Source organism: Lonchura striata, chromosome Z, assembly GCF_050655825.1.
Source record: "Lonchura striata isolate lonStrDom1 chromosome Z, ASM5065582v1, whole genome shotgun sequence".
Classification (NCBI taxonomy): domain Eukaryota; kingdom Metazoa; phylum Chordata; class Aves; order Passeriformes; family Estrildidae; genus Lonchura; species Lonchura striata.
Window position 1 is genome coordinate 31,174,882 of NC_140740.1, and position 24,967 is coordinate 31,199,848.

Consider the following 24,967-nt stretch of genomic DNA (forward strand, 5'->3'; position numbering starts at 1 on the left):
AGTGCCGCCGTGCGCTCCGCGGGGCCGCGGCCCGTTCCCTCCGCGCACGCAGTGAGTGCCGCCGTGCGCTCCGCGGGGCCGCGGCCCGTTCCCTCCGCGCACGCAGTGAGTGCCGCCGTGCGCTCCGCGGGGCCCCGGCCCGTTCCTTCCGCGCACGCAGTGAGTGCCGCCGTGCGCTCCGCGGGGCCCCGGCCCGGCCCGTCCCGGCCCCGCCGCGCCCGGTGCCCCCTGCCCCTGCCTGCCCTGCGCGCCCGCGGCAGCCGCGGCCGAGAGCGGCGGCGGGGCGGGCGACCCGGCGGCGATCCCGGCAGAGCGCCGGGCTCATCCCGGGGGCCGAAGTGCCGCGCTGGGTCTGGGGCAGGGTCGCTGCCGCGTCCTGTCCCGGCTGGTCCCGGTACCGCGCTCCAGATGGGAGCTGCCCGGAACCACGCGGGGAGAGTTTCCTCACCGCCAGTATGCTTGGGTGAAGACTGCTCGGCTCTGCTTTGCTCGGGGAGACCGAAACTCCTCCGCTCCTCCTGAGCTAGCTTTTCGCTGTTTTCCCAGAAATGTTTGTGCTTTCACCCAGAGTGAGCCGTGCCCCATGTCCGCGTGTGCCGGGGTGCGCAGGACTGACCTGTAGCTCTTGAGGCAGAGGCAAGCGTGGTGATGCAGCTGAAGTCTGCACGGTGGTGGTAAAAGAAACTTTTCTGAGACGTGCCAGTTTGGCTTTGAAATACTGCTAGCAAAAATCCTGAAGTTCCGCCTATAGACTTAGTTGTATCTTATTTGCATACTGTAAATTAAATAAGGGAGATCACAGTTCAATGTGGACTCTTCCTTTTTAGAAACCTGAATGGTCAGAACTTCCACACCTCTGTGTCTCTAGAGGTACGTGTTCGCTTTCCCTGAGCACGGGTAAAGTCCAGGTGATGCTTCCCCTCTCTGCACGTGTCTTATTTCAGTTACGCTCCTTTGCAAGTTTTTTGTGTAACTGGTCAGTGAAACCACTCACGTTACAAACAGCCTGGTCAAAACTTCTCCCAGCAGTCGTTTTCACACTCACTGGCTATGCTGAGTGCTGCCAGCTCTGTTTATCTTTTGTAAGCTCTAAATATGAAATTTGCTTTGAAAGAGTGGAGCCAAGCCAAGCCAAAAAAAAAATTCTGGAGGGGAGGAGTGTTGCGGTGGAAAGAAGTATGAGCCCTGTATTTGGAAGATAAAACTTTGTGAATTTGGAACATGCTTAGAAGCAGGAACAAGGAACTGAAGTGTTCTAGTACGTTTGCATTTAGTACTTGAGCTAAAAGCTTTTAGTACATTTAGTGTCTCTAGTTCACCTGAAAGCAAATTTCACCTGGAATACTATTGAAATAGAAGTTATGGTGCAGATCTTTGCAGGAACACAGAATACTGCAGCTTGAAATGGAAATTTCTCGTTGTTTGCCCTGTACAGGAAGCTGCTCATTTCCGTTAAATACAAAATTGCCTAGTCTGACTAAACCTAGATTTCGGTGTGCTCTATGGCTTAATTTATATGTTTTGAGTTTTCTTTAAGTAGTTGCTGCTAGGGAAAGAATAATACTTGCTGCTTGAAAAGGCTGAGCAGATAATCAAATTTCAACTTTGGTCATTCATATTTTGATACAACAAGGCAAGCCCTCCGAGTGATGGACAGTAAAATGCCTAATTAGCATTAAAGCAGATGATGCATCCTTACAGATTAGTTTTATCCAAAACTAATACTGAAGTAGCAGTTTGAGATAAGTTGCATCTTAGGATGAATCTTCTTCTAAGTTGCAGATGCTTGTTTTTGAATTTAATTCATAATATAGGTTTTGGGCTAGAATTCACCTTTATGTTTTTTGTTAATTTTTGTACATGAACACTACAAAAATGGAAAGGAGAGGGTTAGGGTTAGGGTATGGGTTATGGTATTTGTCATGGTCTTGCCATTGTATATATCCTTTAAAATTACCTACTTAATCTAAAAGATTGGTAGTAGTTTTTCATTGTTTTTTTCATTATTTATTACTTTCTAGCAGCTGTAACCATGTTCTGGGTAAATTTGATTACAGCTTTACATCCTTAAGATAAATTATAAGGCAAATAGATGGTACTGTGCTTCTTTTCATTTTGTCTTTCTTTCCCCACTGCCTTCGTAGGTAGGTTTCTTGTAATTTTTTATATTTTCCATGTATTAAACTGATAATTTAAACTACTTTCATCTTCTCCCACTGACAAATTTCTTACACTGTGTTTGTCACATTTTGTGAATCAGATTGAACTGATGAGCAGAACGAAATTTTACTAAAAATTAAGTATTTAGGAAGAATTTTCTTGTAGGGGAAGTATTCTTTGTACACAATATACATTGAAAAAGTGTCAAGGCAAATTTCGGTAATGTGAATCTCAACTTGACAGATTCTAATGCTCTTGTTTTTCTTTGGAGTATCACAAATTGTGGTTCTCCAGGAGCTATGATTTAATGTCGAAGCAACTTTGGGAGTTTTTTTGGGCTGGTCGGGGTTTTTTTAGTGTCCATCTACTCACAGCCATGTTGTCAATTCTATTTGTGATAAAAATACTTACAACATTCTTCAACTGTAATGCAGTGCAGATTCTAGGCCTCTATTTTTATTGGCTTTGCAATCACTAAAAGTGAGTATGGTTGGAAATTTTTTCCTCTTATGCTTCCAATGTCATCAAATCATAAGACCCAAAGTAAATGTGACGTGTGTTGAAGTGAAAGTTAAGATGGTATTTTTCAGTTAAGCATGTACACAAGAGGTTTCACACAGCAGTTTTATATTCTCTTTCTCAACTAATGTTTTGCTCAAACCAGAATTTCCTTTTTAAACTTAGAGATTGACCTCAGCCCCACTGAGAAGTGAGCTCTATGCTCTGATACTGAGGTGTATAATTTGCAGAGCAGTGGCAGCACTTGGCTGTTTCCTAAGCATCTCTAACAAGCCTCAAAGAAGGGGAAGAGGGTGGAATACAGGATTTATGTTAGAAACTGTTAATTCAGTGTTTCAGGTGCTGTTGTCTGAACTGATCATTGACTGTTGCTTCCAGCCAAAACATCACTTCTTTCTTCATTTCAATGTGGAGGTTCCTGGAATCTCTGTAGTAAGGCAGGTGTGCGAGATGTATGTAAAATTCATAGCTTTTAAATGAAAAAGGAGTTACAGCTGTCCCTTAATTTCAATACATTTTTGTTTGGAAATACAGATAATGACTAGTAAATGTCTCAGCCCTTGAGCAAATCTTACAGGGACTTAAAAGGTGCTACATGACTTTTTGATGATAATACCCTTAGCTGGCATTGATGTGCTGTATGCTGACAATAGTGGGACCAACAAAACTGGACATGTTAAAACTCAGCATTTTCTCCCATTTATGGAATAATACAGTCAAGAATGTGGGGGTGCAGTAGTATTGCCCTATGGAAATCAGGCTGGGCGCAGCTGTGGCTAATGGTAATTATTTGGATCCATGTCTGACCCTGAGTGATGGCTGTTAAATCATCTGATGGAGGTGTGTGTTCATGAGCAGTGGGCTGAGTTCCCTGTGTTTGCAATTGAGTAATTGGTCTGTTCTGTACCTGTGTCTCGAGACCCCAGAATGAACTAGTGGAACTTCCATTTACCATAGCATTGTGATATTTATTACCTGATCAATTGCAAAATTTTTATTGTGTGGTGTGTTTATTAGGCCTTCCTCAATTAATGGATTTGGTTTTGCTATAGTACTGGAGCCTTACTGGAGCATGGTGAATAGTGTGCCCTTGCTAGGGAGGTCTTGAGAGGAATTCAGGAAATGGCAAAGAGCAAAGCAAACTGTTTTAAATAGAACTGGCTTCTATAGTTGAAGATTTTACATGCTTGCTTCTTTTAGTGTCTTTGGTACTTGTAAACTAAATTTCAAGCTAAACAAGTATTTTTACAGACAATATTGGTATTTTGTCTGCAGAAGTTACTGGGGCTCAGTTATATTCAGGATGAACTGTAAATAACTGAAGAAAAACATGTAACTAATAGTCCATGTTATTCCTTTACATGCTAAATACTTGTAAAAGGAAGAAATATACTAAACTTTAAGGTAATGAGAAGCAGAAAAACAAGCTGCAAAGAGAGAAAGCATATACCTGCATGTTATTATTCGTTAAGGTATTTGTCCATTGAATATTGAAGCTGGAATACCTCTCTGGTGGTAGAAATAAAATCCATTAGTTACCTGTGACTGATTGTCCTCTCCTGCATACATATGGCACACAGATAGTGTTGTAATTTGGTTGCCTTGAAAGGCATTTTAAGTAATAATAAGTGATTCCGTGAGGCAAAAAAAGAAGTGCCTGTTAGGTAGAAAAGTGTTTAAAAAGGGGATAATAATTTTATCCAAACACATGCCAAATTGAAATTTATCAAACAAAATGTTACCACATTTAAATTATTGATTATGCAACATGAGGTGTGTAACCACTGTGATTCCATGAAGAGGAATTTCTCTTCAGCTTCTAACTGAAGTAAGTTATTTTCAACCCAATTCCTATACTCGAGTGTTTGATGTGTTTGATCCAATTTGATGTATAGTACTGGGCTATCCAAAGTATGCCGGCATTACTGCAGAATATTATACTAACCTAAAGAACTTACTTTACCTGCAAGTACAGCTGAAGTTCTGGAAGTTAATTGTAATATTCTGAAAAAAAAAGGGTAATAAAATTTGGCTTCAGGTGATGAGGAGCATTTTCACAGGCTGCACCATGGGCTGCAGGGAAATCTCAGTTTTGGCACCTGGATCATCTCCTGCCCCTCTTTCACTGACCTTGGTGTCTGCAGAGTTGTTTCTCTAGCATGTTCTCACTCCTCTTTTCTCTGAGTGCATTTTCATTGGCCCAGTAACCTTTTTCTCCTTCTTAAATATGTTATCACAGGGGTGTTACCATAATTTGTGATTGGCCCAGCCTTGGCCAGTGGCACATCCATCCTGGAGCCAGGGGGCATTGGCACTGCCAGATATGGGAGAAGTTGCTGGCAGCTTCCTACAGAAGCCACCCCTGTAGCCCCCAATACCAAAACCTGGCCATGCAAAACCAACATATAGTGCTATGTTAACAGGGGGTTTTGGTGTTACTCTGCCTTGGGGAAAAGAGAGGAAGTTGCTGCTGTGTTAATTGCTATTAATAAAACATCACCATTTTATATGAAATGCATTTAGAGCTATCTCTTGTATATCATGGTTAACTAGTATGCAATCAGTAGCAAAACCACACCTCCCATCTTTTGCAAAACATTTGGTAGATGGGGTTTTTTTGAGTGTTTACATACTGTGGTTTCAGAATGTAGAGAAATAGTAGTTTGGTGTTAGAAGGTACCTGTACCTTTCTGACTCATCTGCTGCAGATGGTTCTTTCTGAGTGGTGCATAAAATAGCTAGATAAGATCAGCCTAGTTAAATGGCCTGTAATTAAGACCTGATTATTGTGTTGGTTTGGAGTATTCAAATTAGATATGTGTTTGTTTTTGATATACTTCCACTTCTCAGCAGAAGGTTATTTGTTTTGTATATATGCTTAGCCCATTTTCCTTAGTGTATTAAAGTAATTTTCTGGCTATGTGGAAGAACTTTTGCCCACCTTCAGCTCATTCTCCATCCTTCTTCCTCTGTTCAGAACACAAAATCTGCATTTTATCAGCTGCAGTTCAAATTAATTTTTTACTTTATGCTTTATAAGCTGAAACAAAAATGAACAACTGTTCAGCAATTTTTTTTTTCAATTGTAGCTCATCTAGCTAGTCAGTAACTGTTGATATTACGATTTTGTTTAATCCTGATGTATATAGTACTGTCTTTATGACTAACTGCAGAACTGTTTTATTAAAAAAAATCCTCTTCTGTGGAAACATTGTTTACCTTTATGTCTTTGATATGGTGAAAAACATTTTGCTGCCTCTAGCTTATAGTGTTTGGGATTCCAGACATAAAACATGTGTCTCAAGTAGTCTAGAGTTGATCTTATTTATAGTGTTGCTAGAACTTTCAGCTCTGTTATCTTTTTGGCATGACTGGAATGATTTTGTAGGCAGCTAAGTAGGGTTTAGTGGCATATGAAAATTAATTATGTTTTTTATGAGATTAAAAACTAGAAGTTTTTTGTGAAAGATATAGGATGGAGGACATGAGAAGACAAGAGAGACAAATCTGAGCATATTGTGGGAGCCTTGAAGATTGCTTAGCTGTCCAAAAGTCAAGTTAGAAGAAGGTAGTTGATACCTTTATGTTTAGATGTTTTATTATGGCTAGGATTACAATGAAACAGGGAATAGAAAAGCTCAAGGACTTTTTGTGTCTGTGCTGTACTTTAAATGCTTGTATAACAAAATCAAGAAGCTGTGCTCTTTAATTTTGTTAACTTCGTGGTACAAATTGACTGTCCTCCTTTGAGCTAAAAAGCAGATCTGCACTGGCTGTATCTCCCTCCTCTCCTTGTAACTGCTTATAAGTTAATAAAAACAACTGTGTAAAATGTATGAAGTTCATTTGTAGGGATATCTTCTGAAATCTTAAATGAGTGTGGCAGTTTTCTTTTCATTGGGAGCAGCCCTGTGGGGCAGGACTTGGCGGGAATGGCTGATGGGAAAGGAGCCAGCAGCGTGTGCTCACAGCCCACAGAGCCAGACGTGTCCTGGGCTGCACCAAAAGCAGCGTGGCCAGCAGGGTGAGGGAGGGGATTCTGCCCCTCTGCTCTGTTCTGCTCTGGTGAGACCCCACTGCAGTGCTGTGTTCAGTTCTGGTGTCCCCAGCATAAAGAGGATGTGAAGCTGTAGGAGGAAGTCCAGAGGAGGGTCATGAAGTCGATAAAGGGACAGGAGCACGTCCCCTACAAAGCCAGGCTGAGACAGTTGGGGCTGTCCAGTCTGGGGAAGGGAAGGGTGTTTGGAGACCTCATGGACCTTGCAGGATCTGAAGGGGCCTGCAGGGAAGCTGGAGAGGGGCTCTTCATCAGGAACTGCAGTGACTTGACAAGGAATAATGGGTACAAACTGAAAGAGGCAAAGTTTAGTTTAGATATTGGGAATAAAATCTTTACTGTGAGGGTGGTGAGACACTGGAACAAGCTGCCCAGGGCAGCTGTGGGTTGTCTCATGCCTGGAAGCATTCAAGGCCAGTTTGGATAAAGGCCTTGAGCAACCTGGTCTAATTGAGGTGTCCATGTCCATAGCAGTGGGGGCTGGGACTTGCTGATCCTTAAGGTCCATTGCACCCCTAAATATACTATGATTCTATCTTCTGTGATTTCCAGTGGTATCACTGGGAGACTTCACTGAGGGGAAGTCTTTCTCTGTTTCTCTGTAAAACTGTTTGACTGTAGTTTTATTTTCTTGTATACTGAGTAGTATTTGTAGTTACTGTGTGTAAATTACAGGATGCTTTAGCCTCCTCTCTGATAAATAATGAAACAATATAGATATGTTACCATAAGCAGTGCTGTAGGAATCTTTATAGTTTTATATAGCTGACAGACTGTTTTTTGGTCCTGTACTTGACAACTTATTGAGAGGTGGAATTTCTTCTTGTTAGAAGATCTCATGCTAGAAGTTGTTTGTATTGTACCCTTGAATTGCCATGCATTTCATATCAAGGTCTTATCTACACCTTTTGTGAATTAAATGGATTATTTCCAGGCATATTTACTTAATTTGTTCTCCATGAAGTTGTAGTACTTCAGTGTATTAGATCACTCTCATGTTAAAGAAAAATAAATATTCAAATCTTTTTTTGTTTGGAGCTTTTTAAAATTTATTAGAACTTACGAGTAGAGCTGAATAATAGTAGAAATGCGATTATAATCTGAATTCTAGAAAAATCTGTGTAATCCAAACAACAAATTCGTATTGTATTGGTCTGCAAAACACCACATTGGTCAGTGATGCAGAAAGTATGCTGATTGCAACCAAATGCTTTTGTGCAGGTTTGCTAGCAGTATTTGCTGTACAAGTGGTTTTTGAATATGCAGGTGGATGGTTTAAAGTTCCTTGAAATGTCAGTTTTGTTATTAATACCAGGAGGATAATTGGGAAATAGAAAAGGGGGAATAGTGAATGTGAGGTCAGTGATATGTAATAAAATACTGTATGCATTTTTATTTATTCCTGTGAGGTGTTCAAATGTAATCTCAGGTGATTAGCAGTTTATACATTTCCTCTGCTTCAGATCTTGCATTGGATAGTATAGAGAATCTAAATTACTACAAAATATCCATCTGCAGAAAGCATGTTCTAGGCAACAATAAAAGATGAAAAGCATGGGATGTGGTCCTTGCTCTTGACTGCAGCTCATGGACACCTCTGTTTCATCTCATCCAGGATCCTTAAACATTGGTTGTTTGCTGGTGTTTTCCAGTAGGATTTGTCCAAATTGTTTATTGTTACCTGTAGTTTTTTAGAAGTTTCTTAGCATTCCAGCATGCTCATTTTTCTAATGACTTGATTTAAAATTTAAGGCCTTTTAAAAATAAAATAAAAAAATCCATTCAAACTGTATTTGTGTAAAGATCCTGCTTTACAAGGAGTACCCAGTTCTATGAATCAAGCCCGGTATTTAATTTCAGTGATCACAGAACAGGGTATATTGAAAAAAATTTCTGAGTGCTTGGGTCCACCTGATGGAGAGTCATCATTTGAGACCTATAAAACCTCTCAAGTGCCTAAACCCAGAGCATGTGCTGCTGTTCTGTACACAGGAAACTATGTCACAAAACCAACCCTTCTTTCTGCTCAAGCACAAGAATTTATATGTGTATGACTGAGGTTGGGGAAGGAGAGTGTGGGGTTACAGTGGACTTTAAAATTTAGGTTTAAAATTATAGGAAAGCAGCAGCTTAAACATAGCATTTAGTGTTTAATAAGCTCTAAGTTTCACAATTGTATGTGAAAATAGTAGTACAGAAGTCTACAGCTAAAAATGCAGTTGTGACCTATTTCAACTTTATTTGTCTTAAAAAGTGAATAGCTACAGCACAAGTCTGAAAGTTAGTGTTCTGAGTCTTGATGGCAATAAATACATCGATGGAGAAGAATGGCAACTAACAGATAGGCAAAGGAATAAATTTTTAGCTAGGAGGATTAAATTCAGAACTTGATCAAATCAAATACTGGAATAAGGATTAGAAGAACCTTGAGAAGCTTAAATGAACTTCTTGAGATGAAAGACAAAAGACTAAAGAGGAAAAAAGAAGTGTGTTTAAAGCTTTATTTTTTTCTTAATATGAACAGCTGAGTAACACTATAATAAAATAAGCTAAAGGCTTGCTCTGTGACAGTGGTAGAATCAGTGAACTAAAATTTTTTCTGGTTTGGTTTTTTGTTTTTTTTTTTTTTTTCTTTTGTGCGTGTAAGCTGAGTAAAAATGCATGGAAGGTTTGCTAGCTCTAGAGCATTTTGGAGCATGCACTTGCCTCGAGAAATGCTGTCAGATCTGTCTATGCTATTACAAGAAGCTCATAGCTGGGGCACAGCTGGGTTGATCTCTGGCCTGGTGCTGCAGGCCACAGGGGGAGGTGGAGCAGAAGTGCCTGAAGCCCCATGCCAGCTGTGAGCATCCCACCTCATGTGGGGTGGCCTGCAGGGAGGCAGGCACATCACACAGGGTGCTTTGCAGAGCGCTCAGCGTGCCCCAGACTGGGGTTCTGTGCCCTGAGAAGCCACCTGCCTCCAGAGTGGTGTGCAGCCAGACAGGAGGGTGTGTGTCCCCTCCGGCAGGCGAGGGGCCGGGCACAGACCTCATGGGGCTGTGCTGGCTGCAGAGGCAAGTAAACAGCTGGGCAGCTGGTGTCACACTGGCAGTGTGAAGAGCTGTAAGCATCACCTAATCTGTTCTGCTCAGGTAAATTCAATTGAAGTTCCCTCAAGGGCCTGCCTAATTTTGAGGCAATTTGTTAAGGTGCTTAGTGTTGCTACAGTGTAACCCTGAAAATAACATGCCTTAATCTTGTTTATACCTTAAACAAGACCATATTGTAATTGTGGTTCAGTCTCTTGAGTGAATGCTGCTTGTGGAAAGCTGTGCATCCTGCTAGCAGAGGCCCTTCAGTAGTCAGAGCTGGGAAATCCTGTTCCCTGGACTGCCCCCATCCCTTTCTCAGCTCTCTTTACTAGAAGTAGAATAGAAACAGTAACTTTCTGCAAAATAAAATATGCAAAAAACTGTTACATCCTGCTAGACTTCTCAGTTAAAAAGCACATTATAACATTATCTGCTCTATTCTCCATCAGTGGCCTCAGAGCAATTTGTGGAAGTCTGGAAGCCTGCAGCAGAGCACAGCACTTGGGTGACTGTATCCCAAAGGTTGTGCTCCAGTGTCTGAAAATTTTGGCTGAATACAATAAAATTTGAAATGGGAAATAGCTGTTGTGCAGATGCAGTTATTGTGCAGCAGTTCTGCAATACTTAGTGTGTAGCAACTTAAAGCAAAACTAACATCTATTTTGGGTCTGAATCTTGAAACTTTCAATGCAAGTTTCCTTCAAGGGAATGAAAGGCAAGTGCTTCAAAACCATATTTTTTCCCCCTTCTCTTTAAATTATTAAAAGTTGTGTTATTTATGCCTAATTTAGTTTTTATCTATAAACAGACATTGACAGAGTAGTTCTGTTACTTAAAATGGGAATCCTGAGGAGATTCACAAGTCCATGTAGTTTAGACAAAATGTTAGAGCAATGATATTTTTACAGTCTGGTCTAACTGCTGAGGGAAGGTGGGAAGATAAACTAATGAAGTTACTCTAACATAAGCTAGTGAAATAAGAAGATGAAATTCGAAAACTGTGGAAAGACTTCAGTTAATAACTTGCCTGCTCCTTCAGTACCCTCTTCTTTTGAATGCTCTAAAGGAAGTAAATAGATTCGCTTTACACCCATTCTTCTTGTAGTACCTCTAGCACTATTACATGGACATATGAATGTTCAATCTGAGTAGCAAATTTCACAGTTCCTCTTTTTTTATGTGTTCTTTCTATGCAGAGCTTTCTAGTTAATTCTTCTTTCCCATGCTCTTCTCCTCCTGAAAACCCCCTGGAGATATTTGACTAGTGTCAGATAAAGGCAGTCCAAGATGTCCTAGTAAAAAATAATCATCACTAAAGGGAAATGGGTTCCTCTTTCAGTACATGAGATCTCTTATTGACAGTGGAGGTATGTAAGTGAATTTATGCTGGTGACTGTAAAGCTGGTTGTGTGAGCCACGGTAAATGTGCTCCAGATATTGTTTGCTTTGACACCAAGCTGAGGAGAATCTGTTGGAGGAAACTTTTCTCTGTGACATTTTAAATTCCTTTTGCTTTACATGATTGGAAGAGTTCATATTTCTGTATTAGCATAAAGCTTCCTTCCAAAGTGTCAGAGAGAAGAATGTAATTTCTTTTGTGTTTTGCCATTATTCAAGTGAGGAACTTCCAGTAACTGGTAATAGTAGTATTATACAGTATCGTTTCCTTATATAAGATCAGATTTTTTACATGGTTGAGGAGGTAATTCATACCAAGATAAACTTCGTTATACACAGGAATATTTCTCAGACATCTACTTGTAATGCTTATTTATTGATTAATTAAGTGCCATGTGCTTTAAAAGTTGTTTTTCTGCCTACAATTTATATATCTTCTCTTGTTTTTTTTTTTTTTCCAGAGTGACAAATTGAGACAGATTTCTTTAAATTTCTCTGTAAAATTTGGCTGCAGGTAGTTACACGTACATCAAGTGAGTGTAGTATGTCTGAATAGTGTTTTCCTCTGTATGAATAACATACAGAAACTGCTATGATGAAAGCTTTTTTGTGCTTGGGACCACAAGACAAATTTCTTCTCAAAACCTTATTTTTCCCTTGTTCTTTCAATGTATTACTCTTGGACTGAAGAAAGTAGTTCAAAATATTCAGACCTACATTTTCATTCATAGATCTTTAAATATTTTCTAAGCAAACTGTATGCCTGTATTTACTTGGAAAATGCCAGATGTAATTTCTGCATGCTGGTATTCTCCTTATTTCCTTGACTATATACTCCCATTTTTTCAGAACCACAGAATTACCTGGATTAGAAGGGACCTTCAAAGGTAGATTAGGTCTAACCCTGGCCCCCACAGTCATCAAGGACATGTTTCACTAGACAGCTCAAAGTCCCTCCAGCCTGGCTTTAAACATTTCACGAATGAGGCATCCACGACTTCTCTGGGCAGTGTGTTCCAGAGCCTCACCCTTGTGGTAAAATATTTCTTCCCTTTGCCTAGTATAAAACTACCCACTTTCAGTTGAAAACCCCTTGTCTTGTCACTATGGACTCCAGTAAATAGTCTTTCCTCCTCTTTCTTTGAATTCCCTTTAAGTATTGAAAACTCAGAAAAGTTTTCTCTGGGCAGAACACCCCCACCTCTCAGCCTGTCTGCACAGGTGAGGTGCTCCAGTCCTCTGATCATCTTTGGTCTCCTCTGGACTCTCTTCAGCAGGTTCACATCCTTCTTGTGTCCCGGTCCTGGAGCTGGATGCAGCACTCCAGGTGGGAATAGAAGGGCAGGGTCACTTCCCTGGACCTTCTAGCCATACTGCTTTTTATGCTTTTTAATGGTCTTCTGGGCTGCAAGGGCACATTCCCAGCTTATATCTAATTTTCCCTATCTTTTGTTTAGTTTCTGTTGCATGCACTTGACTTTATTTACATCTCACAACTCAGTCAATAATCTGTGCAGCTAAAACATTACAGATAGGTAATAACTAGTTGTAGAAAGAAAGAAGGGAAAGCCCTATAATGAAAGTCACAAATTATTCTGCTTTGTGTTCTTCCAGTCTGTATTCTTTTCAGGGAAAGTTTGCCTAATGTTATAAAAAAAAGCATGGACTTAATCCTCTAGGAAAGACTACTAAGGTGAGAACAGTGAAAGTAGTTATGTATCTGTGCCAGGTGACAGCTTCAAAGGCTTTGACTCCCTCACAGTAAGAAGTTTCAAGGAGTATTTTATTATACTTGTGATTTTCCCCTGTTTAGAATGATCTGCAACTGAGTCTCATTTCTGAAAAGAGATATTCTTAGCTAATGCAACAGAATTCAGTGTTTGCATGAAGCTTAATTAATGAAACATTTAGCTATGAAACTTCCAGATAATTCTGGTATCATGAAAATTTTTGGGAATTTCTGGGAAAATAAAAAGAAATCTCCATCAGATTTCTAGAAGATTTACATAAAAATTTGTCATCTATAGAGATAATTTTTTTAAAAATAGTTTTGTGCAGGGTACTGCATCTTTAGAGGAACTGGGCTTTTTCTCTGCTTACATCCAGATAATACATGTTTGGATTGTTTCTGTGTTTTTAAGAGTATTACTTATTTTGCACTTTTGTGTGTTTTTTTCCCCTTAAAATTTCTGTTTATGTGTAAAGAAAATGCAACTCTTCTGTCTTATGAGAACGCCTGTTTTGTTTGTCAGCCATGGGAAGTGAGCACTTTCAGCCCTTACATGCCTGCTTGGGTAGCATATGCAGATTTGGAACCTGTTTTTCAGAGGCAAGATTATGGAAATTTGTTGCTCTGCTGGCAACTTAATTTGTGTAGCTTAGAATGGAATTCTAGTACTATCTCAGAATAGCATTAAAGCACCTCCTTATGTTAACTACAACATCAAGTACCAGATAGCTGTAAGGAATTGTACCATGTCAATAACCATATAATAAGGAAATTTTAGACTGTCCTTTGGATAACATCTTTTTTTTTTGGTTGTTGTTGTTGTTTCAAAAGCATTGAATTTTGCTAAAATTACTTGCTAGTAAAGATGATGAGTTGCACCACATTCCAGGATGTGCAGCTGTGTTAGCTCACTTGCAAAGTAATGAATGTATTTGTTGTAGAGACTGTGCAAGGAGACCAGTCCCTCAGTGATTGATACTTCTTTCCTTATTGGAGAGCTTGAAGCCAGGAAACTGGAGCTGTTGAGAGGCTGCTTCAGAGGGTGCATGTTAAAACCAGCAAAAGCCTTTTCAGTCACAGACTGAAACTAACTCTCATGCTGCAGTCATCAGCTGCTTTCATTCAAATTCTTCTCTTCCATTGTTTTCCAAATAGGTACTATAAAAAACCCCTTCACTTCTCAAGCTTCTTTCCTAAAAGAAACTAAATATATGATATTTTAAGCCTGTTAAAATAATTTTTAACATGGCAAGAGTTGAGAAGTGTCTGTGACTTTACTAAATGATTCTTTATTTTGAGTAGGAAAATGGATTTAAAGAAATTTAACTTAAAAAATATATTCATAATATCAAATTAATCAGAATCAAACTCATTATGGGCAATTTTCCTGGTTGTGCTGACTGTAAAATTTTAATGTTTCTGGACCTAAATTTCACTTCTATTCTTCAATTAATATTGAATGCTATTGACTTTGACTCTTAGAAAATCTTTTCTGGTGTTTCACCTCTTATAAACTAGGGACATCGCTAAGTATTTTTTGCTAATGTTTATGCTTGGTAGCGTGAAATCACTTAACGGAATTTTTACCTTTAATTAAGACATCCCCTAATTCTTCTTGACAAGATAAGGTTTGTAAGAAAGAGCTTTATAGCTTTTGTCCTGGTCCTGTGTGCACTCATACCGATTTCATTAGGCCAAAGGTGGTGGCTGTACTTTAGGAATAATAGCTGGAAAATCCTGCCTTCTGAATCACAAGTGCCCACATAGCAAACATTTGCATCTCATGTTGTGGTCGAACATAATTTTAACTCTGCATGGGCACTTTCACTCTTAACAGAGGTAGCTGGGGGATTTGCACCAGTGTTGGAGACTTCCAATACAGTTTTACTTGTCTTCTAGCTCGTCTGTTCTTGCATATTTTCATATCATATTATGAGTTAAAATAATTCTTTACATTACCTGCTATTCAGACCCTGGATATTTTCATAGGCTGAAGTCTTCTCTGATGAGCATGCTGGTTAAAAGAGGAAATATATCAAACTCTTCTGCCTGCTGTGCATTCCCTTCCCTTGACTGCTACATTCCTCCTTTGCAATTTCCCTGGTTTGAATCCTGCTCTTCTGAACAGTGCAGGCAAGTACATGATTTTCTTTGCATACATATGTACACATCTGTCATAAATAACATCTCTAGGTGGAGTCTCTGCTGGAATCACTGCTTATGGTATTTCTCTTCTGTTCTTGCTGGAGAGAGACAGGTGGACTCCTCTGCCAAGTGTTTTCATGCTGCCACAGGCATAGATGCACACTGGCATTATCTGTTGTATTGTGGCAGCATTTCTGGTACAGCTTGGAAGAAGGTTGGGCTTATTGATCTTTTAAAATCTGAATTATTTTAAGGCTCTAAGACTAGTCATCAACGAGCAGGCTCACATGGCTGCATTACTAGCAGTTTCTTATGCATATTATTGGCAAACTTGGAAAGACATGTTTTTCTTCATGCTCAACTGTGACAGCTGCTCTGGGCAGTGTTTGTGATGGTGTAGCAGATGTGTTTGGAGCTCAAGGGCATGTGGAGCTGTAAGATCCTGGGAGGACCTGGTGAGGTCCTGGTACACAATAAAGCTGTGAAGTGGTAACTGAAGCAGGAGGTGCGGTCGGTTTGGTTACTTCACTTTCTGCATGTGAGAAACTGTACAATTCCTTAGCAAATATTGTCAGGATTCAGCCATTTGAGCTTTTAAGGGCCAGGGTGGAAAATCACTGGTCACTTGAAGTTACACTTGTCTCAGTGAATTTTAAGCACTCCTCTCAGCACACACTGCTGAGGTAGCTGCTCATCTAAAGTTGGCCTGAGGATGAAGAAAGCTCAGTTTAATAAGATAAATACCCAGAAGGAGAGAAGCTCAGTGATGTTTGTATTAGGCATGCAGCATTTCAAGCACAGTAGGTGTTGAGATTGTGGGTATGTGAGCCTCAAAGGAAGCTGTAGGGTGAATATTGTGCTGGGAGCATTTTGGGAGTGGTTTTGGAGTTATCTTCTCCACCATGAGAATTGTGTGCCATGCAAGGAAAGAGGTAGTTGATGAAATAAATGGGATCAACCACCAATGCTGACAGGCAAGTCTGATGCAATGACATCCATGCTGGGGATGTTATCATGGTAGACTGAACTTGGGTCTTGAAATGGTCAAAATCTGTCAGGTTAGGTGAAGGGTGGATAAAGAGAAACAAATGTGGTGCATCTAGGAAAAGGGTTTGAGGTCTGGTAATGTCCCCTGTTACCAAGCGTGTGTAGTGCCTGACTGAAGGTAATGGGAAATTGGGCTGAGAAATAGGTCGCACAACAGAAGTACTTTTTAAAAATGTGTTGAGTGAGTGTTGTTTCAAATGCAGGAACTTCTGTGTAATCAAGTAGCACAGGATTATGCATGACAGATATACACCAGTGGAAAGGTAGCTGTAGCAAAAGGGCTGCATAACTGAAGGAAATACAGTAAACTAATAAATTTTCAGTCTCAGAAAATGAAAGATATGACCAGAACAATTATTTTACCTCTGTGGTCTCTAAATGGTTGAAGGATTATGATGCATGACTTTGGGTACAGGGTAAAAAGCAAGGCATCCTTAAGTCCACGCATTTTATGACTTTAGTGAGTTTCTGTAGAAGAGTTGAAGCTGTGCTTTATTGTTCAGTCACATACCAACTGTCTGTATCATCCTTTCTATGGAGATGAGTGTCTTGTGTGTCTCACCATTGTTGTCTTATCTTTTTCAGAGCAGTAACAGATTGTTTGATTGGTCATGATCTTGTGGCACAGATCATTTCCTTTTGTTTCCATTGGATAATATCCTCTGCTGAACAATTCAAGTCAGTTGGCACTGATTTCACAGCCCTTCTGTTGCCAAAAATGTCATGCTGTACTGTTCCCATGCTTGTATTGTTTCCTTCCTTGTGTCAGGAGAAACATTCATGTTCATCAGAATGAGGAACTCAATCATGAGATCAGTTAGACTTTTTTAATATCCCCTGAGCAGTCTTTTTTTGTGAATTAATTTTTCAATCTGATGTGTTGTGCAGCTAAACAGATGCTTTTGCTATCACAGGGAGCTCTAAGGCTGGGTGAAAGGAAGGGACGGAGCGGGTATAACATGTCTGAGGGTTGGGAATTGTGCAACCACTTCATTTGGAGGCAATGCTTAAAAGTTTGTGTTCATAAAAGTGTCACAGTCTGACTTTATGCTTATCTGTATCCCATCTCACTGAAACCCTACCCTGATTTATTTCTTTTTTCCTGTGTGTTTTGTCTGTCTCTGTTCAGGACAGAGAAAGCTTTGTGAGAGACATCTCACAAATGCCCATATTCTTTTGAGCCAAGTTTTATTTCTGAAGTTTTTTTTAGATACATTGAAAGATTCAGGCTTATCCAAATTGTATAAAAAAGCTTCTTTTAGTCTGATATTTCCCCTTCCAGTACTCTATGTATAATTTATCCTTTAGCAACTCTGCTGTCCAATTAGACATTAATAGTCACCTGTTGTTCATTATATATATATTTATATATACAGGTTTTTTATATGATGTCTGAATTTGAAAAGATAGTTGTTTTCATGTGACCTCCTTTTAAGATAGCCATTTCTGAATAATGTTTCAGTTTCTTTACTCTCTCTTTAAAAAGCATGCCATTACGTGGAGTGCTGCTGTAAACCAAGAGGCAGTAGTAGTTGGTCAGATCACTTATTTACCTCTCCCATTCCCCTTATTGTTTGCTATTTTGAAGTTTTCCTAAATTACAGATGTAAATTATTCAGCCTCAAGTCCATATTATCATCATCATCATCTGCATATGAGAGTTTTGTGAGAATTTTGTAGTGTGGATTCTGAGATATTTTTAGGAAGGGTGTTTGATCCTCTCTATATCAGTTTTAGAAGAATGGGGTTTTTTTGAGCACTCAGTACTTGATAGAGCTTAGCTTTGTTTCTCAAGCATTAACTTACATACCTGAATAAACTGCCTTTCACGAAGGCTTATGATCCATTATGTGTATGTTGGGCCACTGTAGTGTGTGGCATTTATTGTGCCACTTGTCACAGTGAAGTGAGCTTTACCCTGCAGTGCAGGGGAATTTGACCCAGTAGTGCCTAAGTACAATGGATGTATGGAAAACAAAAGAAAATATGGAAGACACCGAAGTTTTTTTCCATTAATCTTAGCTGCTTATATAGCTGTGTTTAATTATTCATTTTGTAGTTAACTCTTATGAATAGGTGTCTCTCAGGGTCAGCAGTGGCAGGTTTGCATTGCAGGATGTGTATGAGAAGGGCCGATGTAGCATCTGCAAGCCACATGTGTGTGCATTGGCTGTTGTGTATTAGAAAATACTTTGCTCCATAAACATCTGACTAAATATATCTGTAGCTGACATACATGTACATGTCAAAGTATTTTTGTGTTTCTACTAGCAAACATACAGAGTTTTAAAAAATATTCTTCCTTAGCAGTTGTTTAATTTTTTCTGTGTAGCTTTTCAGTACAAGTGGAAAGTCAGTCAGTACATGTGAAGGAAGGCCTGAGATTGTTCAACATACTTGAAATATTAACTAAGGGATGAAAGCTGGTAGTCTTAAATCCTGATCTTCAGTCCCCTTTTCAAAATACATGAGAAAGCTAAAATGTTAGTATTTCTTAAGCTCGTTAGAATGAATAATGAGTTTTTGCTATAGTTTTTTGCTTCTCTAAAATCCACAATACAGAAGGTGATTTGAAATAGCATTTGTTGTGACGGAGGTATTTCAACAAAACAGGACAATCCACAGAAGCCAAGATGATGTGGTTTTCTTCTCTATTACAGTTGTATTGAATTATCTACTGAACCAGAGCGCTGAAGACATAGACGTATGGTTTTACTGTTCAGGATTTTCCCAGTTCCTTCAAGAGATGCTTGAAGAGTAGATTGTTTAGGGATTTATTTTTTCCTTGACATAAAAGAACAAAACCAGATATTTTGCTTGCCTTGTAAATTAATACAACTTCTTCCTAATTTCAGGTTTACAGTACAATATAAACAGATAACTCCTATTTTTATATACCTTAACTACTGCAAATTAAAACAAATTATTATTAAGTGCTATAAGTATTTCAAATAACTTTTGTCTAATATTACAACATTTAAGCTGACTCCAATACTATTCCAGAAGATCACCTTTTTTTTGAATTTTCCCTACAAGAGGTGCTGGAGTCCCAACAGCAAGGATAGAGTTGTGCCCTTGAGGAGTTCCCCTTCATTTTCTGTACTGTCTTTGAAAGAAATTAAGCCAGAATTTAGCAAACACTGCATGTCTTATTTAATGTTACGACCAGTTGTACTTGTCCATATATTCACAAAAGGAAGCAGTGCTGTTGCTTATAGAGACTGTCTTCATTCTTTGCCTCCAACTGCATCTCAGCACCACATCTTTGGACTCCTGCCAGAAAGGATGTGGTTTTTTTCTTCTGCTGCTCTGCATTTGGACACAGATTGTAAAATTTCCATTTAGTTGCAGCTGTATGATGATGAACATCCCTTCTCATGTTTTTGATATAGTGGAGTGTGTGATGTCATCAGCTGATACAGTATCTCATGCCATGTTCTCCATAAAATGATGCAGGGCATTAGAAGTCCCTGACAAAAGCTGGGATTGATGTTCTGAGAATTCTAAATTCTTTCTGGATGCTGCAAGGCAAGACAAGATTTTGTAGAGGATTGACCCATCCAGATTTGGATTATGTGGAAGCTGCTTTCCTCAGCACAGCATTTTTGTGTACCTCTGCACAGCAGTTCCATGCAGTGTGGAGGGATGTCTGCTGTTTCCAAACTGAAAGAACAACTGTCATGCTTCAGTGTTGACAGTTAGCAATCATAATGTATCACATAAACAGAACTGTGAGATCTTTATCCTTCGTAGGGAAGTCAATGACTCTTGAAAGGTTGTCTTACAAGATAATTCAGTATGATTAAACATCTGGGCTGCTAATGAGAGACCCAGCACAAAAGCTGAAAAAAACAGAATTTGAAATAAGTAGTCCTAAGCCTTACCTTTCTTTTTGACTAAAGAAAGTAGTGGCTTTTCAGTTTCTGAGCCCATGAATTCCTAGCACCACAACTGGATGCCTTCCCCCCTTCTCAGTCTGAGGTACAAGTTCCTACTGAGCATTTCTGCCTCATCTTCGGAAATACTCAGAAGTCCTGGGGATGCTGGAACAGCTTCCCTTCCCCAGTACTTACCCTTATCAGCTAGATGGTTTTATCCTCATTAATGTGGGGGTTTCTCAGCCCCATGAGATTTGCTTGTCAGTTTTAAACAATGGGGTAGCCAACACATGCCACTCCATGTCTTCCTGTGAGGCCTCAGTTGAGTTCCTTGGTATTTTCCTGTTTCATGGGGCACCTTAGCCAGGCCTCAAATAGGCACTGATGTGTTTTACTAAAGAGTCTTTCAAGGCTGCAGCCCTGAGCAACATGGTTCCTCTGGAGCAGAAGTGGGGTGTGCACATGAATGAGCACTCACCTGAAGAAGATGTGAGGGCTGTTTATTGATAACTACAGATAACTCCAGATGCATTCCATATCTGTATTCACTGTCCTCTGTCATTTTGCCTCAAGTGCTGTCAACTGATTTTGATATTTAAAGTTGTAAAGAAAAGAGTATAGCAGCATGATCCAGCTACTACTGTCTGCGTGAGTAGACAGTATCTCTGTCAGCCAATATATTGGTTACTGATAACACAAACATTTAGGAATACAGCAATGTGGCATTTGAAAGCACTTTGTTTTATGGATGAAGTGTGCATGTCTTAGGGCTATTTCTGAACAGCCAACCAGGCAGGCAGTTGTTTAATACTGCTATCTTATTTGAGTAAATCAAGGTTTATGCAGACCAGAATGATAGCACAGGCTTGTGATGGGGTGCTGAATATATTCAAGTGTTTGGCCTAAAACTAAATTACTTAATATTTGTAATGAAACTGGTCCCCAAAAACTAGTAATCACGTATATAAAAATAGAAATACGTATTTCACTTTAAGAGACTATGAGGTATTGCAAATACAGTTAAACAGGAATCTTAGGGGTACCTTCACAGATGTTAACTGTTGATGTTTTTTATCACTACCTGGACTTTATCTTTCATTATGTTGCTAACCCTTTTTCCTTTCCTGGAGGTTTATCAGACGCTTTGATCAACAGCTTATCTCTGGTTCAGTGCAGAAACAGATACTATTTATTTGTTGGGGTTGGCAGTTCTGCTGAGATGCAAAAGATACAGTTTCATTTGTGTTGTTTAGTCAAAATAACATTTATATCTAGTTTGAGTTTTAGTATTAACTGTCTGTGAATAATTAACTTACCTGTGCAGCCAATTTTAGAGCAGACATTTGTAGTTACAGTGTTTCTACTGTATGAAAGCAGCAGCAGGTGAAATGAAAATTCTGTAGCTTTATACATGAGGGTTTTGCCATAAAACATTTGGGGAGGAAAGAGCTGCTGTGTTATTCACCACGGTACTTCAGCACACAGCCCTGGGTGTGACATCAGCACCCTCAAAAAGAGCTGACCAGTTTACGTGGGATTCACAACCACCAGTAGATTGGACAAGGACTTCCTGGTGATCAGTAGAAGCTGACATGCAGTAAGTCCTAGCTCCTGTCTGGAGGAAGGAAAGGTAGTACCTGTGTCCTCCAAAAAATTCATATCTTGGACCTCTGAAACAAGACTTTTGTGTGAATGGAGACTGTCAATACATTAAACTGGAGTAAATATAATCTGAGATTTGTTCATTTCTTTATATAATTATGTTAGAAATAGCTTCAAGGTGATAAAAAAAATTTATTACTTCAGATCTCTACCAATGTCAAGCATTTGTAACCCTGTTCAGTTTTGATTTAATTTAGAAACCAATTGGTAGGAAGGCATAAGTAGATTTGAGTTGGAGATCAGATAAAATGAGCATAAATCTCTGTGGTCATCAAATATGTAACTTTCTTTCAGATCTTTGTTGCACAAACATGATTAACTGAGTGGTTTCTGGTTGTTGTGCACATTGGCCCTGTGTACATCTAGTTCTGTGAAGAATTTTACAGCTGCATTTAGGAGAAAGAGTCGGCATTGATGTGCAAAGGATAAATGTTCATAGGTACCACATTTCAAAGGGTCCGGAAAAAATAGACAGTGCATTCCCCAAGGTGCTCCATGTGTGTGTGGTCAGCGAAGGCTCTGCAGAATCTGTGTTGCCCACAGACATACAGGGGCTGGTGACATTTGTTACACCTTATGAGTTGAAAATGCAACATTTTATGATGAGTGTACCTGCAAGCTTCTTAAACACTAGAGAAATAAAAAAATGTATCAAGTTCACAAATCTAAGACAAAGCTACAGTGTTTATCATCAGTCATCACAAAATACCAATTTTGAGTAGTAATTTTTTAAAAAAAGTTACATTCTTTTTCTTGACTTTCATACTTAGATTTCTTTATTGATCTTAAATACTTGCATATTTTAGTATAGTAGTTATTTTTTTCCAGTATTTGCCCATTCATTCACTATTAAATGTTTGTATTTCACCCATTTCTGATAAATATTGGAATAAATATCAGCCCACTATGGGCAAATTGAAACTTTTGTTTCTTTCTTGCAGTCATTAGGGCCAAAACTGTTCTTGTTTTTATTTTGTCGTGCCTGTGATTTTTGCAGAGCTTTCACTTCTTAACCCCTGATCCAAGTTGTTTGATAGAGTGATATATTTACTTCTAGATTTACAGGTATCTACATATGGAGACTACTGTATTTAAATTCCAGAGAAATTTTGAAAAGAAATTAGATTATTTGTACAGGGACTATTGAAGAGCTGTCAAGAATTGCTCACAAGCTTGAAGGTCAGTCTGCATTTACAGTATAAACTGTGGAGTAAAACACAGTTTCTTTACAGTAGCACAAGTATACTTACAGTATAAACTGTGGAGTAAAAACCACAGATTATGAAAGCAAACTTCCAGGAAATGGGGAAATATGATGGCCTTAGTATTATGTTGCCCAAACATACTCACTGTTTACTATCAGGTAAGTTCCTGCTGGCTTTTTCCTGATGTTAAAAACAAACTATGTTATGTGGATGTTGAAATTATGTGTTTTGGGAAGGCATTGCATTAGCTTTGAGTCAAATATATTTGTAGCCTGGCCTCATAATGCCACATTTCATCTCTGCTTTATTATTCATCGACTGGACTTGCTACTGTTTTCTACATAGAGACAACTGCACTGAGATCAAGTAAGAATGTTTGGTTATAAAAATCCAGTTTGCATGAAACAGCTGTATAGCCAAGTGAACATATGAGCTTTGTGCTAAATAGATACTATTTTAGTGCTTTCAGTTAATGTGTTCTTTACTACTGTTCTCTTAGTTTCACAGTTAAGACAAGTGTGTCATGTCTGGCATTTGGTAATGGAGATTTGCTTTTTCAATTTCACTTACAGAGATGAAGAACTTGATAACTTTACATTGGTTTAATATACAGATCAAGATTTTGGGGAAAATTTTACTTGCTTAGATAGCATTGTTTTGAGTAAAGGTATGTTTTAAGTAGTGGCAGTCCCTGCTTAATCTTTTTTCATAAGGAATGCAAATGCATTTGCCATACATTTAGGATTAAATTATCTAAGGCAGCCAGGAAGTAGAAAAGGTAGATTTAGTAATTTTTGTTTTCATACCCATCTAAAAACATGTTAGGCAATTGTCTCTACCCAACACTGATTAAACTAGAATATCCTAATTTTTCTGATGGCATCTCTGTTACTATAAATTGGCTGCATAGGAAAAAATATTGAAGAGGGATGCCCCAGATAACTGCAGTTTTACAGTGGACACAGAAACAACTATTACCTAATGTTATGTATGCCATCCTTTATATATCCCTTATACATCCTTTATACATACTTTATACTTTTGCCACCATTTGAGTTGCTCTTCATTTTCAAAAGAAAAACATCTTTTGAATATCTGAATTCTCACAAAATTAATGAGACACTGTCTTTTTGTGGAGATAAGATAAAAAAAATCTTAATACTTGGGGATGTTTTTCAGACCTAGTTGAGGTTGCACATGCAATCTTTATACATGGCATTCCTGGTTTTTGATGGGTGTTTTAATTCAACACTGTGCCCCCCAATAATCCACCACCTCTGCATGCAAAACAAATCCTGCATGTCTCATAAGAGGAAATGCTGGCACTAATTTTGCTTCTGGGAAGTTGAGTTACAGGTAACTCAACACATCCCATCCAAAGGGGAAAAAAAAGAAGCTTACCACTATCCCATTTCTGGAAAGGCAGGATAGGGAAGGGAAAAACATAGAGGGCAGAGCAGGTCTGAATGAAGTCATTGCAGGCAGAAGGTGGGAGCAAGGAGTGAGCCTCATGAGTGACATAATTATATCCATACTTTGAAGTGATACTTCAAAATTTAGTGTGGTTTCAAATTCATTGGTCCAAGCTGTTACCACTAGATCATGTGCTGTATTGCTATGGTAATGTAGTTATCCTCTAGATATAACTAAGTTTTTTTCAAACTAATCTGAGTTTTGGATTAGGAAAAATGATAGGTATTTTGGACTGCTACCTGGTGTTTTGCCAGCGGATTTCAGGTGATGTCCACTGCTTCAGAAGCATTTAGTTCTTCAGATTTGCCATACCAGCATGTACAAAACACAACTGCAGCCTTTCTGTGTGTTGCAGTGTAAAATGCTATTTCAGGGTTGAATGGGAAAACTCTTGCTTGACATTTTAGCCAGCACTTTCCTGCTCTGTTCCCTAGATGAGCAAAACTCATTCAAGAATCCCTGCTCTTTTTTAATCAGGGTGCTGTTGCCACCTCGTGGCATTGGCCAAAACCAGTAGCAAATGCTTCATTACCTACATCAATCGCTGACGTGTCTAAGAGAGATGGATGTGGGGATGCATAGAGGGGGGCAGGTGGGTCTCTTCTAAGAGACTTGACTGC

The 24,967-nt window shown here is 39.0% G+C and overlaps 1 protein-coding gene across 2 annotated transcripts in view; it reads left to right on the forward strand.

The window, feature by feature from the left end:
- TNFAIP8 (TNF alpha induced protein 8) overlaps positions 1 to 24,967 on the forward strand; it is a 56,607-nt gene that overhangs the window by 1,147 nt on the left and 30,493 nt on the right. The window contains exon 1 of one of the 2 annotated variants that reach the window (XM_085566414.1): positions 877 to 23,240. The exons of the other annotated variant lie outside the window; for it this stretch is intronic. Within the exon in view, the coding sequence (XP_085422540.1) occupies position 23,240 (1 nt within the window). The 5' untranslated portion in view covers positions 877 to 23,239. Of the gene's footprint in view, positions 1 to 876; positions 23,241 to 24,967 lie in introns of those variants that run through there. 2 annotated transcript variants of the gene reach the window in all.